This window comes from Daucus carota, chromosome 7 (genome assembly GCF_001625215.2).
Source record: "Daucus carota subsp. sativus chromosome 7, DH1 v3.0, whole genome shotgun sequence".
In the NCBI taxonomy this organism is placed as follows: Eukaryota; Viridiplantae; Streptophyta; class Magnoliopsida; order Apiales; family Apiaceae; genus Daucus; species Daucus carota.
This window is the reverse complement of record NC_030387.2, coordinates 26,943,078-26,957,539: the sequence shown is the minus strand read 5'-3', so window position 1 is coordinate 26,957,539 and position 14,462 is coordinate 26,943,078. Positions and strand designations below refer to the sequence as shown.

At 35.1% G+C, this 14,462-nt stretch overlaps 3 protein-coding genes across 3 annotated transcripts; 2 read left to right on the top strand and 1 right to left on the bottom strand.

Moving 5' to 3' along the window:
* The first annotated feature begins 2,603 nt into the window (after nucleotides 1-2,603).
* Nucleotides 2,604-3,826, top strand: LOC108195311 (E3 ubiquitin-protein ligase ATL4). The gene has a single exon (XM_017362268.2). The coding sequence runs from the start codon at nucleotides 2,740-2,742 to the stop codon at nucleotides 3,706-3,708; it is 969 nt and encodes a 322-aa protein (XP_017217757.1). The 5' UTR covers nucleotides 2,604-2,739; the 3' UTR covers nucleotides 3,709-3,826.
* A 2,664-nt stretch (nucleotides 3,827-6,490) lies between these two features.
* LOC108195147 (uncharacterized) lies at nucleotides 6,491-10,156 on the bottom strand. The gene is made up of 2 exons (XM_017362097.2): nucleotides 9,846-10,156; nucleotides 6,491-7,223 (listed from the first exon to the last, which is right to left on the bottom strand). Exons 1-2 carry the CDS (start codon nucleotides 9,931-9,933, stop codon nucleotides 6,634-6,636), a joined length of 678 nt encoding a protein of 225 aa, XP_017217586.1. The 5' UTR covers nucleotides 9,934-10,156; the 3' UTR covers nucleotides 6,491-6,633.
* Nucleotides 10,157-12,061: 1,905 nt separating this feature from the next.
* On the top strand, nucleotides 12,062-14,396 carry LOC108193861 (10 kDa chaperonin 1, chloroplastic). The gene is made up of 7 exons (XM_017360697.2): nucleotides 12,062-12,301; nucleotides 12,413-12,471; nucleotides 12,558-12,608; nucleotides 13,416-13,481; nucleotides 13,570-13,617; nucleotides 13,745-13,774; nucleotides 14,171-14,396. Exons 1-7 carry the CDS (start codon nucleotides 12,214-12,216, stop codon nucleotides 14,237-14,239), a joined length of 411 nt encoding a protein of 136 aa, XP_017216186.1. The 5' UTR covers nucleotides 12,062-12,213; the 3' UTR covers nucleotides 14,240-14,396.
* The last annotated feature ends 66 nt before the right edge of the window (nucleotides 14,397-14,462 follow it).

Genomic DNA, 14,462 nt, shown 5'->3' with positions numbered 1-14,462 from the left:
TCTTAGACTAATGTATTTAAACAGGATAATGAGACAGTAATGGGGGTGTGATTAGTAGAATATTAATTATGAGGGTATAATTAAATTGCTAATGAATTAAATATAGGCGCAGTTTTTGGGAGTGCACGTAATTTACTACTCCCTCCGTCCCTCCGAATTGTATATATTGGAGGACAGAGACGCGGCACGAACTTTAATGCTTTTGTAAAATATAGTTCCATAACTTCTTTTTAAGATTTTTCTTTTTAGAATAAAAGTTTGAATGTTATTGTTATATTTTTATTCAGAAAAAAAAATTTAAAAATAAGTTATAGGACTATATTTTACAAGAGAATTGAAATATGTGTCGAGCAGTAAAAAAATGTATAGAATTAAATGGGACAGAGGGAGTAACAAATTCAGTGCAAAACAGCGGCAGAAAAGCCATCATTCTGTTGTGCATATTAAATGTCACAACGAATGCAGGTTGTGTTATACTCCTACTAGGAGTATTAATTACCAGCACATGTGTTTGCTTGCTCAAGAAAGAACAGGGCTTTAGGTTATATGGTTCATTTTCATTTTTTAATGACAACTTACATTTCAGATTCTGATTATATTAGGTGAATTGTAATCAACTTAAAGCGGAGTTTTTCATTCTTTTCTTTTTTCTTGCCAGGAAGTTACTGGGGAGTGTTTGTGTTTTTTTTTTTTTAATATCTTGGAGATGATAAATGGATGTGAGCAGAGGTCGAGTGTGAATAATTGCCAATAAATTGACTAGCCCCCCAAAGTCCGAAGATCGTTTACTAAATGTGTGGTTGGTCAACACTATTGACTTGAGGAGTATAAGTAGCATGGAAAAGTAAAACTTGAGTGAGAAATGTTGAAGGTGAAGACTGTAGTTGGTAGTATTAGATGGGGATTTGATGTGGATATGGTTTGCAAGTTGTAAACAGTTCCAGTACAACCACCCAAATAAGTTCAACTATAATCACATCCCATTTAACCCCACAACTATAATCACATCCCGTATAACCCCATACTTGTGGAATGGTTCGATTCCAATATAAACAAACAAATTCTAATTTTCAAATTCTACCAAACATAAATTTAATGAAAATAACAAGATTGTAATTCATTTCCCACTCCTCCCAATCAAGCCAAGATTAGTTTAACAACTTAAATTTTGACAAATAAATGAATGATAATAACTTAAATGATAATAAATGAATAATAACTTAGATGATACTAATATCCTTAATCGGAATGTGTATACTTATAAGGGGTCGTTTGGTTGGAGGGGGGTATGGGGTTGGAATGAGGAATCGAGTTAAGCTGGTATGGGTTTGAGGTATCATTTCTGATATCAGGTATTTGATTGAGTGGTGGAATGAATATGGTTGAATTATAATATTTATGAGTTATTAATTGTAATTGATTTAAAATATTATTAGATTAATATCTATATATATTTTTGAGTCATTAATTTCATTTTGTATTAATAATCTACATGAAATAATAAAAATAGTAATGAAAATAAAAGGAAAAAAGTTTGATTCCTGAAACCCATGTTTCAAACCCACCTCCCCCCTTGGGTATGAAAATCTCATACCTTGTGGGTTTGAGGAATGGGTTTGATGGAAGAAATTTTTCAACCAAACACCAGGTATGAGTTTGGAATGAATAAAACCCATACCTGATCCCAAAAAGCGCGAACGAAACGACCCCTAAGAAATAAAATAAGAAGAAAGAACAAAAGTGATATTATGTGGAAGATTGTGGGGCTGTTTGTAAGAAACACAATCTGCTTCTAGCATCTGATTTTCTTGACATGTTTGTGTAAATAAGTAGAAACATTTTAAAAAGCTGAGAATGCTAGTTTCTTTCAAAAATTCTGTTTCTTTTCCTAATATTTTATTAATTTATCTACTTCTCACATCTAATCCACTTTTTTACTTTAAGCACAGAATCACTTTTTTTAAGTTTGTCGGTCCCTCTGTACAAAAGTTAAAAAAGAAAGCAGCATTGAAATGGAGCAGAAGGAGCGGCAGCCTCCACATGATACGGTAAACATATGGGAAGTTTTGTTCAGACAGCAGACACTAGCACTGGGGGTGAATAGTACCTGCACTGTAGCTGCTGCTTCTCCACCTTCCTTTCTTTTTCACCTTTTCTGTTTTGTGCTAACCCTATTAATTATTATTGACGTAATAAATTGGGTTACAGACACTGCCACTCCTATAAATCTTTTGTTAATTTTAAGAAAATAAAAATACAACTATCACCTTCACTCTGTCCATAAAATACGATAAATTTTCCATTTTTACGAGTGTCTTTTCACATTCTTTGTATGCACAAGTAATATATTTAAAATAGTCTAGACCTGTAATATCCATCTATATCCATTTGTTACTGGTTGTCGTGACTGACATCATCCACCTTCCACCCCCCTCAATTCGCATCCTCCATGATGCAACATATGCACACAATTACCCCTATTACTATTACCATACAGTGTTTGTCATTTCTATCCAGAAAAATATTAGTCGTATATATATATATTTTTTTTATTCTATTCGGATTTTACTTCCATTATTATACACTCAACACACATCTCTCTCCTCACCATCTCTCTCGTGCTCTCTCTCTTGCGCATCTCTCCCATAATTCCGCATATATAGTGGGCGCACACATTCTATATAAATCCTAATATCTTCTCCAACACATTCCCCTCCTCTTCCCAAACCAAACCCCAAAATGTCAACACCACCACCACCTCTTCTTCCGTTCATCAACCCAAATCAACAAATAAACCTCCTCTCAACCACCAATCCACCGCCATACTCATCACCACTCTCATCATCCTCAACTTCAACGTCGATTATCATCGTTATTATTATCATCGCCTCCGCCATCATCATCTCCGCCTCTCTCTACCTCCTCCTCCGCTTCCTCTCTCGTCGCTTCCACTCCACCGCCACTCCTCCTCCCATCTTCCACCGCCCGAACCCTAGCTTCCGCACGCCGAAAACACACGCAACCTCCTCTCTCCCCCTCTTCACTTTCAACTCGCTTCCCGCCAAAATATCCGGCGGAGATTGCGCGGTTTGTTTATCGAAGTTCGAGCCTAACGATCAGCTGCGGTTGCTTCCGCTCTGCTGCCACGCATTTCATGCGGAGTGTATTGACACGTGGCTCGTCTCCAATCTGACGTGTCCGTTGTGCAGGTCCACTGTTCATCCTTCTCAGAGCGACGCACTCGATAAAATCCTTCCTGACCGAACAAACCGGAGCAACAGCTTTCGCGTTGAGATCGGAAGCGTCAGTCGGCGGAGAAGCGACGATGAAGTCTCCGGCGATGCGGTGCGGTCGTATACGATCGGCTCGTTTGAGTATGTTGTTGATGAGGAGTTTGAGGTTCCGATTGGAGACGCGCGGACTCACCGGAGAGACGTCTCTGACAAGGACTTTACCGGAATTGAGGTTACAGTTCCGGTGGCGCCAGGAGATGAAGTCGCGACAGAGGTCGCCGGAGAGAGAGGAAGCTGGCTCAGAGATTACGTCGACAGAATTGCGTCGGTGTCGTCGCGATCGTTTCGGAGCTCCGGCAGGTTTTTTGGTGGGAGTAGTCGCCGGAGTAACGCCGTTGTGGTTGATGATTTAGAGGCGAATAATAGATTTGGAGAAGAGATTAGTGAGTTGTTTCAGTGGCTGTCGAGGGTATGATTTTGTAAATTTCATTAAGAGTTAGGGGTAATTTGGTCATTGGTGATTACGAAATCGCAGTACAGTGAGTGGAAATAGTAAGATTTGTAGTGCATATATACTTTCTATTTGAAATTAATGCCAAAATTTATTTACATGCATAATTGATTACTTTAGTTTTTGGTTATGACGTCTGCAATCATTATTTCTAGTAAAATTATAATAAATCCTTAATTATCATTTGTTTATTACTCCCTCCGTTTCTTTTTTCTTTTCCTGTTTCTGATGTCGGTACTGTTCATAACATGAGATAAATTACTTATTTACATCTAATCTACAAAACTAAATATAGTCATGAGTGATCTTGTTAGATTCGTATTCACGAGTACTTTAATACGGTGAAGTTTTTATATTTAATGCTACTACGAAATGAAAGATATTAACGATCAAAAATGTGTGTTGGCAAACGTGAAAAGTACAAACAGTAAAAGTATTTAGAGACGGAGGGAGTACTAGTATTAGGGAGAAAATTTATTTGTTGTTCGTCATAAACAACTCCTCCTATTTTTTCTGTATCGTATAAAAAGAGAATGGAGTACAGAATGTCATAATAAATGAGAAATTAAGATAACATGCTGTCTCTGCTTAATAAGATAAAATATTATTATTTTAGTCGATTATCTTGAAATTTTATATTTTTTCAGCTTAATAACACAAAATATAAATTATAGTTGACATATTCATGAACTTAGTTGAGCTATGAATGTCATTTTCCATTAATCCTCAAACAAAGCAAAAAATGTCATTTTTCCATGATAAAGAAATACTTTCTACCAGTTTCCATAAGTTGCATAGACATAATATGGAACAGAGGTAATGGATACCCTTTCAATTTGAAACAAAAACTAATAATGATCCACCTAATTTGTAGTCAATAACAGTGTGGTGTCTATGCAGTTAGTTTACCAAAACAAATCTGTTTTACTAAAAGGTTGCCAGGTTTTATGGAGTTGATGTTATACAGTAGTAGTTATGAACTTGGGTCTTCCAATTCTGAGTCATTTCTATTTGTATGAATCAATTTTGGTTTTGGAACTTGTTAAAATATCAGCAGAATTATGCATTCACTAGAGAGTTAATAATTCAAGTTTTCAACTTGTAAATACACAAGCAGACAGTTTGAGAGAATATCTGAGTAAAAATTTATATTTTATTATAAACACTTGTACAAGTACATGCCAAAACATAATCAGCCAACATAAAATATCAACATTCCTTTTGTACAATTCACCTAACCTCCCATTTTGGTAACGTGTACTGCTTATATCCTGTTTCTTTATCTGTTAGGCCATCTTCCAAAATCTAGCTTACAAATTCACATCTTTTTTTTCCGATATATTTAGTCGTTACAGAAATTTAAATACTTATTGCTATACACGTTGTCTCCGAGAGATCTTTAGTTATAGAAAGAGACGGTATCAAGATTAATGGCATCTACTACAGTAAGATGATGATAAGTAAGAATTGAGAGTAGTAGTAAGGGTGACCAAACTGAAAGCTAAAAGATGTTGGTGGATATGATGGGAGATTCATTGGTGTGATCTTATTATGTGTTAGGAAAGAAAGGCATAAGACAATTAGACATGTATCTACGCATATGTGTTATAAGCTGACCAAACAAAAGACAGCACAAGCTTTTTTGTACATTAGCTTTAGTAAATATACCAGCTTATTGCTTGGACCATACGCTTCATCTGGTAAGAAAAGGGAAGAGCTTATTAGTCAGCTTAAACTAAAGCATGGGGATGCTTGGTCCACCAGACTCTCTGTTTTTTTTACACTGTTCAACAAACATCTCTTTTGTTTCTTACATTATTCCCTACTTTTTACTTAGATCACCTGTTGTTAGCCTGCTGTGCTACTATCATCTCATAAAACATTATCTTTGAGTATATAATGATGCTGCATACGAGTCAGCCATGGCCTGTTAAGAATCATACTTAATTGCTACTCATCGAGTGACACTGACTCTTTCGATACGTGATTGCTACTTAATGAGTGAGGCCTGATCCCGGACCCTGGTTGTGCCTACTTAAACCCTCTTAAGAACTAACTAACGAGTAGAGTTGGACATATTGGGTATGTTTGGTTCACACACTGTGCATGCTCTTGTTGCACCACAAGATCATCCATAGATATGCAATGCAAGTAAAGTAAATGTTGACACCTGAGAGGATTCCTTAACAACTTTGGTACAAGAATATTGGCAAATATGTCAAGCTAAAGATGTTCTATGCTAGAAGCTAGCTACATTATTCACTATATATGAAAAATGGTTATGGACTTTGTCTAGAAAAAGTGATTCTTGTACTAAAGATTGGTGCTGCTAGTCTAAATGGTTCTTTGCTTTACAGGAACAAAATATATATGCATTAACCATGCGCAACTGCCCTTTCTGCAGTTATTTACGGAAGTACAAAATTACATATCACGGGAATCACATTTCAATTTTTAAGTGTTTCTATTTTATGCATGTCAAGAATTGTGTACTAGACATTTGATAAATGCTTCTCTAATGTATGATGATGCATGAAAAACGTGGAAAAATAATGATGCACCAACTGAATGAAAAGAATACAGCCTGTTTTTTCCAGCTAAATCGTACAGTGTGGTTTAAACCAGTGCATACGAAGATCAAAATAGCTTATATGAACATCAAATGATGGAGTGATGATGAGCGATAGATAAACAAGCAAAAAAAAAAACAAAAAAAAACCGGATATAGAAGTTAACTAATCATTGCTAGAGATATAAATTATTTTGACGATTTGCCATTTCAAATTAGCAAAAGAGTAAATATAACAACCTGAAGAATCACATAGCCCCGAGAAGAATCTCATATATGCAGTTCACATGAATGTGATAAGACACTTAAAATTAACTAACTTAGAGAAATATTTCTAAAAAGTAAACAGAAATTAAGGCGGCTGTAACTAAGTTAGGAAACACACCAACATCGTGTGCATCGCTGCATGGAGTACTAGTTCCGCTATAGCATCCTTTCTTTTGCTTAATTCCTTCGCCAAGATCTTGAAGAACAAACGTACTGTTTCTCTGACTATTGCTGAGCAGAACACACCAAAAGTAAGGTCCTTTATGTTTGTGGACGCCGACTAAGCCTACTCCCACTTCTGTAAACGTTTTATTTCTGAGAAGGGACACAGATTTGTTGTTTTGAGCAATCACATGTAAGAAGGCTTCAGATGGATCAAGATATTTGTGTTGGCACCCGAAAATACGTCCAGATACACTGCCAAAAGTGGGAAGCTCGACTCCACAGTTAGGTGCAAAAACTTCAGTGAAGTCATCTTCAGATGGCTGACAAGTTAAAGCATTGTTAGAGCTGCAATTTCCTTTGCATTGCTCTACATATTGCAGAGCCATGCACCCAAGGCCAGGATTATTACTTAGCTGAGAAAGCTTTACAGCAGTCCTATTCTTGTTGATAATGTCAACAAGGTCATTTGCAGGATTACCTACAGCACAAAAAACAGATTAATCACCATCGCCATCTAGAAGTTCGAGAAAATAACAAAGTTTCATATCTTTGACATGATATAGCCTTAATTATTTTGAAATGTATGCTAATAAATTATTATTAAATAGGCAAATACCATGACACGTTGTGAATCCACTGCACGCAGAAAACATATTACAGAGCTCTGGAAATACTCACTGAGGCTAGAGTGGAGGCGTGAACCTCAACCTCTTAGTGCCAAGAGATGAAGGGTATCAACTAGTGTATAAACCAAGGGATCTATTTTTACCTATTTCATAGGTTGCTGGTTAGATGATGCTACAACTCACAGGTTTCGAGCTTAAATGTTGAACGGTAACTGCAGCCTACGAAGTGCCTAGGTGTCAAGTATAACATTTCATGTTTGATTGGAGGACTAGTAGTTAAAGAAGATCTTCCGAATCAAAATTAGCAACACAGTCGCTGTTGTCACTGCTAACACTATTAGCATGACGAAGTTACTAATTTCCTTTTCAAAATTCATTATTGAGTTTCCCATTCACTCCTGGTCAGCCAAATTTAGTATGTATGCACAAGACGGTAGAGTACTGGAGATAGACAATCTGCTTTGGAATATATTTTGTGCAAAAGCATAGCATAAAATATCAAAATTGAGTTGGTACAAATTTTGAAACAAAACCAAAGAACAAAATAAGTTTGATACTTAACTCTCGAGGGCGTAAAATAATTTCTCATATGAATTGTTGAAAGCCTAGTGGCAACTGGCAAGTCTACTCATTCCAAGAAAAATGCTTAAAGGTCTAATGCACTGAAAGTCAGATAGCATATGCAGACAATTGTAATTAATATACAAGAACGATGTAAATTTGATCAACTAGTTTGTATAGTCCAGCTCTGTCAAAGTATCATTACATATGCAACTAGTTTGCATAATTCACAGTATTACATGTTTTAGTAATATTGCAAGTTCACTTTATGAATGTTTTATTAATATTAACTAATTTTCTATCAAAGAGCAAGTTCAAATCAAATCCTTCAGTGAGCATAAGTTCAACAAAAAATTCACTTTGGTATGCCCTACAGAGAGTAAAACTAGTAAACACTTCCACAAAAATATTTTCACCATGTGGTTGAAAAACATTCCATCTGAAACAGAAACATCATGGCCAGCTTTTTACTAATGTTAGATAAGTCAGTGGCTGCATTACATCTTCAATGCCAGTAAAATCCATTAACTGCTTGCCTAAATTACTGTAAAAAAGTGGTTATTACACGGCAGAAAAAATAAATACAAAAACTCAAAACCAACTTCTGTAAGACATTGAAGTTTCATCTTTGCAGAGGTAGCAAACCCAAATTTATGTAGATCAAACAGCTGTAATAATCAAAGTTCTATTTATGAAAATGCATATTGATAGCTGGCACAATTAATTGTTTAAGATTTATAGATATATAGCTACTATACCCTTGGAGATTTAAATTACAGATGTATTACTGTGTTTTCCATTTCTATAGCTTCTTGAATTCTTAAACTAATAGACTATAGTATAGGTCCCTATATATTGTGAATTCAATTTGGCACAGTCTAAATAGGAAAGGGGCACATCTGCTGATATAGCTGGTAGCAATAGTGTAAAGCTGATATAAGGAATGGACCTAGTTTTACATCTTAAATGCACATGTCTGCAGCCATTTAAGTGTACGGTGTATCCGATAGAAGAGCAACAGATGCCTTAGACTTATTCAATGTATTCAAGTGACCGAAAGCTTCTTGAGGTACTGCATATTTTCATCTCAGATGTTTTTAGAGGCAGAGTATATTAGTGAAAAGATTATAACTATAAAAGGTGTGTGAGATGTCTTCTAAGCCTAACAGGTGCAAGTCATGATGTTTTATTTTGTTTCACTGCACAGCAACTTCTCATTGCTATTTCCTAAACTTTTATATCATTCTTTAGTTTTATAAGTTGAATGAAAAGATCCTTAATCAATTTATCAGCACTTAAGGTATATCGGTAGATAAAGAGACAAGAGACATAGCTCTATATCATTATCATTCATTCATTCTCCTAAGCTTTTATATCAGTCTCCAAGATTTTTACAAGCATTGGTTGATAAATTTTGAGACTTCCCTATCAGGCAGCAGCACTGGACTACTAGTTTTAATAATTGAGGCCTTGTATAGGGTTTCCAATGTCCTTAAAATTGTAAATGATGACATTTTCTATCACTTAACCTACTTCTTCTATTACATCTGGTAGCCATTTTCTGTTACTGCAACCTAAATTTCCCGTAAAGCCTATCAACTAACACCCAGTGTTTAACAATTATTAGCTCTCAAATTCAACAATCAAGTCTCCCTGCTAAATATGATATTAACCTAAAAACTCTTGTTATACATACTTATCTTCTATCGAATTTGAGAGCTACCATCAAGCATATATCTCTTTTTAACTTACGCGGTAACCGGTAAGAACCATTAAGCATATTGTTTATACATGATAGCGAAGCCACATTATCTGATTACACACATCAACATCTGCAAAAACACAAAAGGGCTACCTACAAATGTTGAATCAAGAACACAAAAGGGGAGCAAAAATAAAATAAAAGTAGTTACCATGATTCTTGGAGGCAACAAGAGCAGCAAGAAATAAGCAACAAAACACAACCCATTCACAGCACCAAAGCTTCTTGATAATCCTCATCACAAGCACTAGAAATAAAGCTAAAAAGTACCTAAATGCAACTTACAAAACCACAAAGTTAACAACTTTCTTGAAAAAATTTAAAAGAAAAGAGAGGAAGAAAGCAAACAATGGCTTAAGTTGTGAAAAGGGGCGTGTTGAAGAAATGGTGGATTAAGAAGAGGAAAGGAGGAGACAAATGATAAGTGGTGTAAAGACACAAAAAGGTGTGGGGGTGGGACCCAAGTAGCCGTTTGGGCGAATGGGTGTTTTATCATTTCTTTTTCTTCAGAATGGAGGGAAACAAGGAATATTAGCTGCAGCATCTCTCAATTCCGGGGAATTTTTGTGCTCATCCCCTGTTCCTCTCATGCTAATGTATTAAAATTAGGGCGACAATTTGACACATGACACGCTAACACGAAACGAAACGACACGAAAAAAATGGATATGGATTTTGATTTTCGATACACGAAACACGAAAATACACGAACACGAAATTACACGATAGATTTCGTGTCGGATATGGGTTTTCATTTGGGGTACACCAAATACACGAAAGTACACGAAATATTTGTAGATAATATTTATTATATATATGTTATGATATATTAAATATATAATTGAGTAAAAAGTATATATTTATATGTATGTGTGGATATATATTGTAGATAGATTAACAAATTTATAGAGAATTGTATACAAGTATAAATATATCATTCACATTTAATAAATTTATAAAGGATAATATATATTAAATCCATTTTTTGATTAAAAAATATATTAATATTTTTATATAAAATATACACGAAAAGTACACGAAATATACACGAAACGATTCGGATCGGATACGGGTTTCAAATTAGGTACACGAAATTAATAACGGACGGATACGGGTTTCACCTTCGAGTACACGAAACACGAAAATACACGAAACGAAAGTATACGAAACGAAACGAAACGATTGCCACCCCTAATTAAAATTAGGATGCTAATATATACCTGGGTCCCGGTCTCTGACAACCCGGTTATTTAACACACACTTTCAGGTCCGTCGGATCTCTATTTCAAAAGTCCAGATTAAAACTTCGTTTTTTAAGTATCCGCTATAATTTTCTGCGGATAGGAACTTTCCCTATCCGCTGAAAAATATAGCGAATACTTAAAAAAACAGTTTCAATCCCAACTCTTGAAATACAGATTTCATGATAATGGAGCTGTGTGTTGGATAAGACCCCATGACAATCGATTGTCGTGGACCAAAACCCTATATACATATCTTAAATTTATTTGTGGGCGCTTTCCGTTTATTTTGTATTAAATTATCTCTTTGAATTGATAAGATATTTAGTTGAAACGATAAAAAATAAGAATAATTTGATATAAAACATGATGTGCGATATACATAAATAAATTTAGGGTGTGCATATATCAGCACCCTAAAATTTACTATCAAATTGGTTACCGAAATGAAATCGTAAATACTTAATCACGTTAAATATTAAATAGATATATTGTTGATTATGTGTTGAGAAAGTAAATATTTTTTTAATTAAATTTTAGACATCTTTAAATTAAAATCATTTTCTAATTAATTATAAATATATTTAATTTTAAATTGAAAATAATAATTGATTAAAAATAATTTATTATTATAGTAAAGAAAATGGAAGTCCAGAATAAGGAGTGTAATTAGGTTGGAGCTGGGGCGTCAACGAGCCGAGCCGAATCGGGTTCGGCTCGAGTTCTATTAAAAAATTTGGGACTCGAGTTTGAGTTCGACCGAGCCTTCAATTTTAAGCTCGGAACTCGGCTCGTGAAAGTTCGATAGGTTCGAGTTCGGCTCAAAAGCTCGAATGATTTCACCATATATTAACAAAAATTCGAAACATGATCGGTTCGGCTCGAGTTCGATTCGATTAAATATATAAAAAATAAATATTTTATATAATAATCTGAAAATAATAGAGAAATAATTATACTAATACAAATTCGATTAGACTCCTGAACCGAGTAATATGAAGCTCGAGATTGGCTCGGAAAACTATTTGAATAGCTCGAGATCGAGTTCGAATATTTTACAGACTGTTCGGCTCATTTACCCTTTGTTTGGCTCATTTACCCTGGGTTGGAGCCTGGAGGTTGGAATATCGGGAACATCAAGAAAAAAGAATTTAAAATAAAACAAAATATTTCAGTCTCTGTGACCTATTTGCCTCTATCATATCAGCTTATCAACGCTTGCTCTATCTCCCTCTCTCCAGACTCTTCAAGAACTTGTTACCTTATCCAACATCACTCATGGCTTCTTCCTTCATTACCCTAGCTAAACCCTTTACTTGTAACAAAACCCCCAGTTTTCCTTCCATTTCTACCCCCAAATTCCCAGGTAATTATTCTACTTATTTCATTTTAAACCCTAAATTAAAACCCCATTTCATTTTTTTAATTACCCTCTTTTTGTTTTGTTTTTTGATCTTTTCTCGAAATTTTTCAACAGGGTTTCAAAGAAATTCTCTGAGAATTAATGCTATTGCCAAGACAATTGACCCCACAAAGGTTTCATCTTTATATTCTACTTATATTGTATGCATTGTTTGTTGGTGTATATGTAAAGATTTGTAATTGGTTATGTGTGTTAATAGGTTGTGCCTCAAGCTGACAGAGTCCTCATTCGTCTGCAGGACCTGCCTCAGGTATTCTTTCACTCTTGATGTGAGTTTCGATGTCGAATTATTGAATTTTGGTAATTTAGAAATTGAATTGAATATTTAAATAGATAGAGCTTTAACTCTTGGCGTTTGTTACTTGCAAGCTGATAAAACCGTAAAACTAAATTAGATAGAGCTTGAATTCTTGTGGTTGTTGCTCAATGCTCAGCAAGTTGGTAAAACCGAAATTAGTGGATATAATGTTGTTAAAGCTGATGTTATATAAGCTTAAGGTCCTAATTAAAAACTTATGGTTAGCACTAGAAATGACATTGTTATATCTTATATTTATGGGTATTTAGTGCTGCAAGCCTGCAACACCACTGCGACCTACGAGTCTGTAGTGTGCTTAAGAAGAAGGCCAAAGCTTTTGACAAGCAAATTGATAGTAATTTTGAATCTCCTTGTGGAACAACTTGGGACTTGGAATTTTGATTGTGATTTATCTTTTATGGTATTTTCTTTGTAAGCGGGTAAGTGTTGTAGAAATGCATATGCATGTAACTTAAGAGAACAGATATGTTGTTGAGTATATTTAGAAGTGAGATGTATTCTCTAACCTAAAAACCAGTTAGGTGGGTGGGGTGCTCGATGATTAATATGGAGATTGTATCCTATACACATTAAGAATTGTAGGACACATTTTCTCAAGCAGGGTTGCACCAATCACACACACACACACAATCATTTAGAAAGTCATGAAGTTATTAGACACGCATATATGCATACATGGTCTATTTATGGTACCCCTCTTATGAATTCATAAGTGCTAGAAAACTTCTGTTTGTTCAGAAATCAGCTGGTGGAGTATTGTTGCCGAAATCAGCTGTCAAGTTTGAACGGTATCTCATGGGAGAGGTGAGCAGAATAAACATATTGTTTGTTATGCATGAAAAAATTCAGTTTTTGAAGAGTGTAATAACTCTATAATATGTTTCTATATTAGGTTCTTTCTGTTGGTTCTGAGGTAGCTGAAGTGGAGGCTGGCAAAAAGGTAGGTTCACATAGTTGATCAATCTCCTGCAGCTGAAACCAAATATCCTTGCATGTTGCGGCCTGAATTATGTTACGACACCCACATATATCAGTTACAATTTGATGATGTTTTTTTTTTTGTGCAGGTTTTGTTCTCTGATATAAATGCCTATGAGGTAAGAATATTGCTTTATTTAGCTGAGGTTGTATTATAGCACTTATATAAATTGGAACCTTTTATAACGGATCACTGGGTACACCGGGATTAGGGAACCATCCTCACCACCCTGGCTAAACTTTATGCATCTTTAATGTTAAATACTGAAACATGTCTGTTATGTTTTTCATACTTTAATAATATAAGTGAGTGGAAAGCACAGTTGCGCAGGAATGCTTTTGTTTTTCAACCAGTCAAATAATATTTATTTCACCGAACCTCATGGTTATTTATCTTACGTTCGTCCCGATTAATGGTGCCCTCGTGACAACCTTTTTATGTTTCTGTGCTGTAATAAACACTTAACACTTGTCTTGTTTTCGCCACGACTAATTTTAGTTTGAATAACGATCAGGTGGAGTTGGGATCTACAGGAAAGCACTGTTTCTGTAAAGCTGCTGATCTGCTAGCGGTAGTCGAGTAAAAGCCAAGTTTTATGCGAATGTTAGACTTGAGAGAAATGTTGGGTTTTGCAGATCCTTGATTGTTGCAAATTTGGAGAATTGCCTATTTAGCATTGTTTTCTCAAAATATAATTGTTATCAAACAAATATGGAAAAAACAATTTTGTTGTCTTTGAATCTTCTCATGTTAAAGATGTTAAAACTTGTTAGTTTCCTATATGTGCTTGTCGTCGTCTCGGTTTG

Bases quoted from the DNA above. Each gene is read 5' to 3' on its own strand.
- LOC108195311 (XM_017362268.2), top strand. From the start codon at position 2,740: ATGTCAACACCACCACCACCTCTTCTTCCGTTCATCAACCCAAATCAA.
- LOC108195147 (XM_017362097.2), bottom strand. From the start codon at position 9,933: ATGAGGATTATCAAGAAGCTTTGGTGCTGTGAATGGGTTGTGTTTTGT. The intron at 7,224-9,845 runs GTAACTACTTTT...TTTGTGCTGTAG, and splicing joins TGTTGCCTCCAAGAATCATG to GTAATCCTGCAAATGACCTT.
- LOC108193861 (XM_017360697.2), top strand. From the start codon at position 12,214: ATGGCTTCTTCCTTCATTACCCTAGCTAAACCCTTTACTTGTAACAAA. The intron at 12,302-12,412 runs GTAATTATTCTA...ATTTTTCAACAG, and splicing joins TTCTACCCCCAAATTCCCAG to GGTTTCAAAGAAATTCTCTG. The intron at 13,618-13,744 runs GTAGGTTCACAT...TTTTTTGTGCAG, and splicing joins AAGTGGAGGCTGGCAAAAAG to GTTTTGTTCTCTGATATAAA.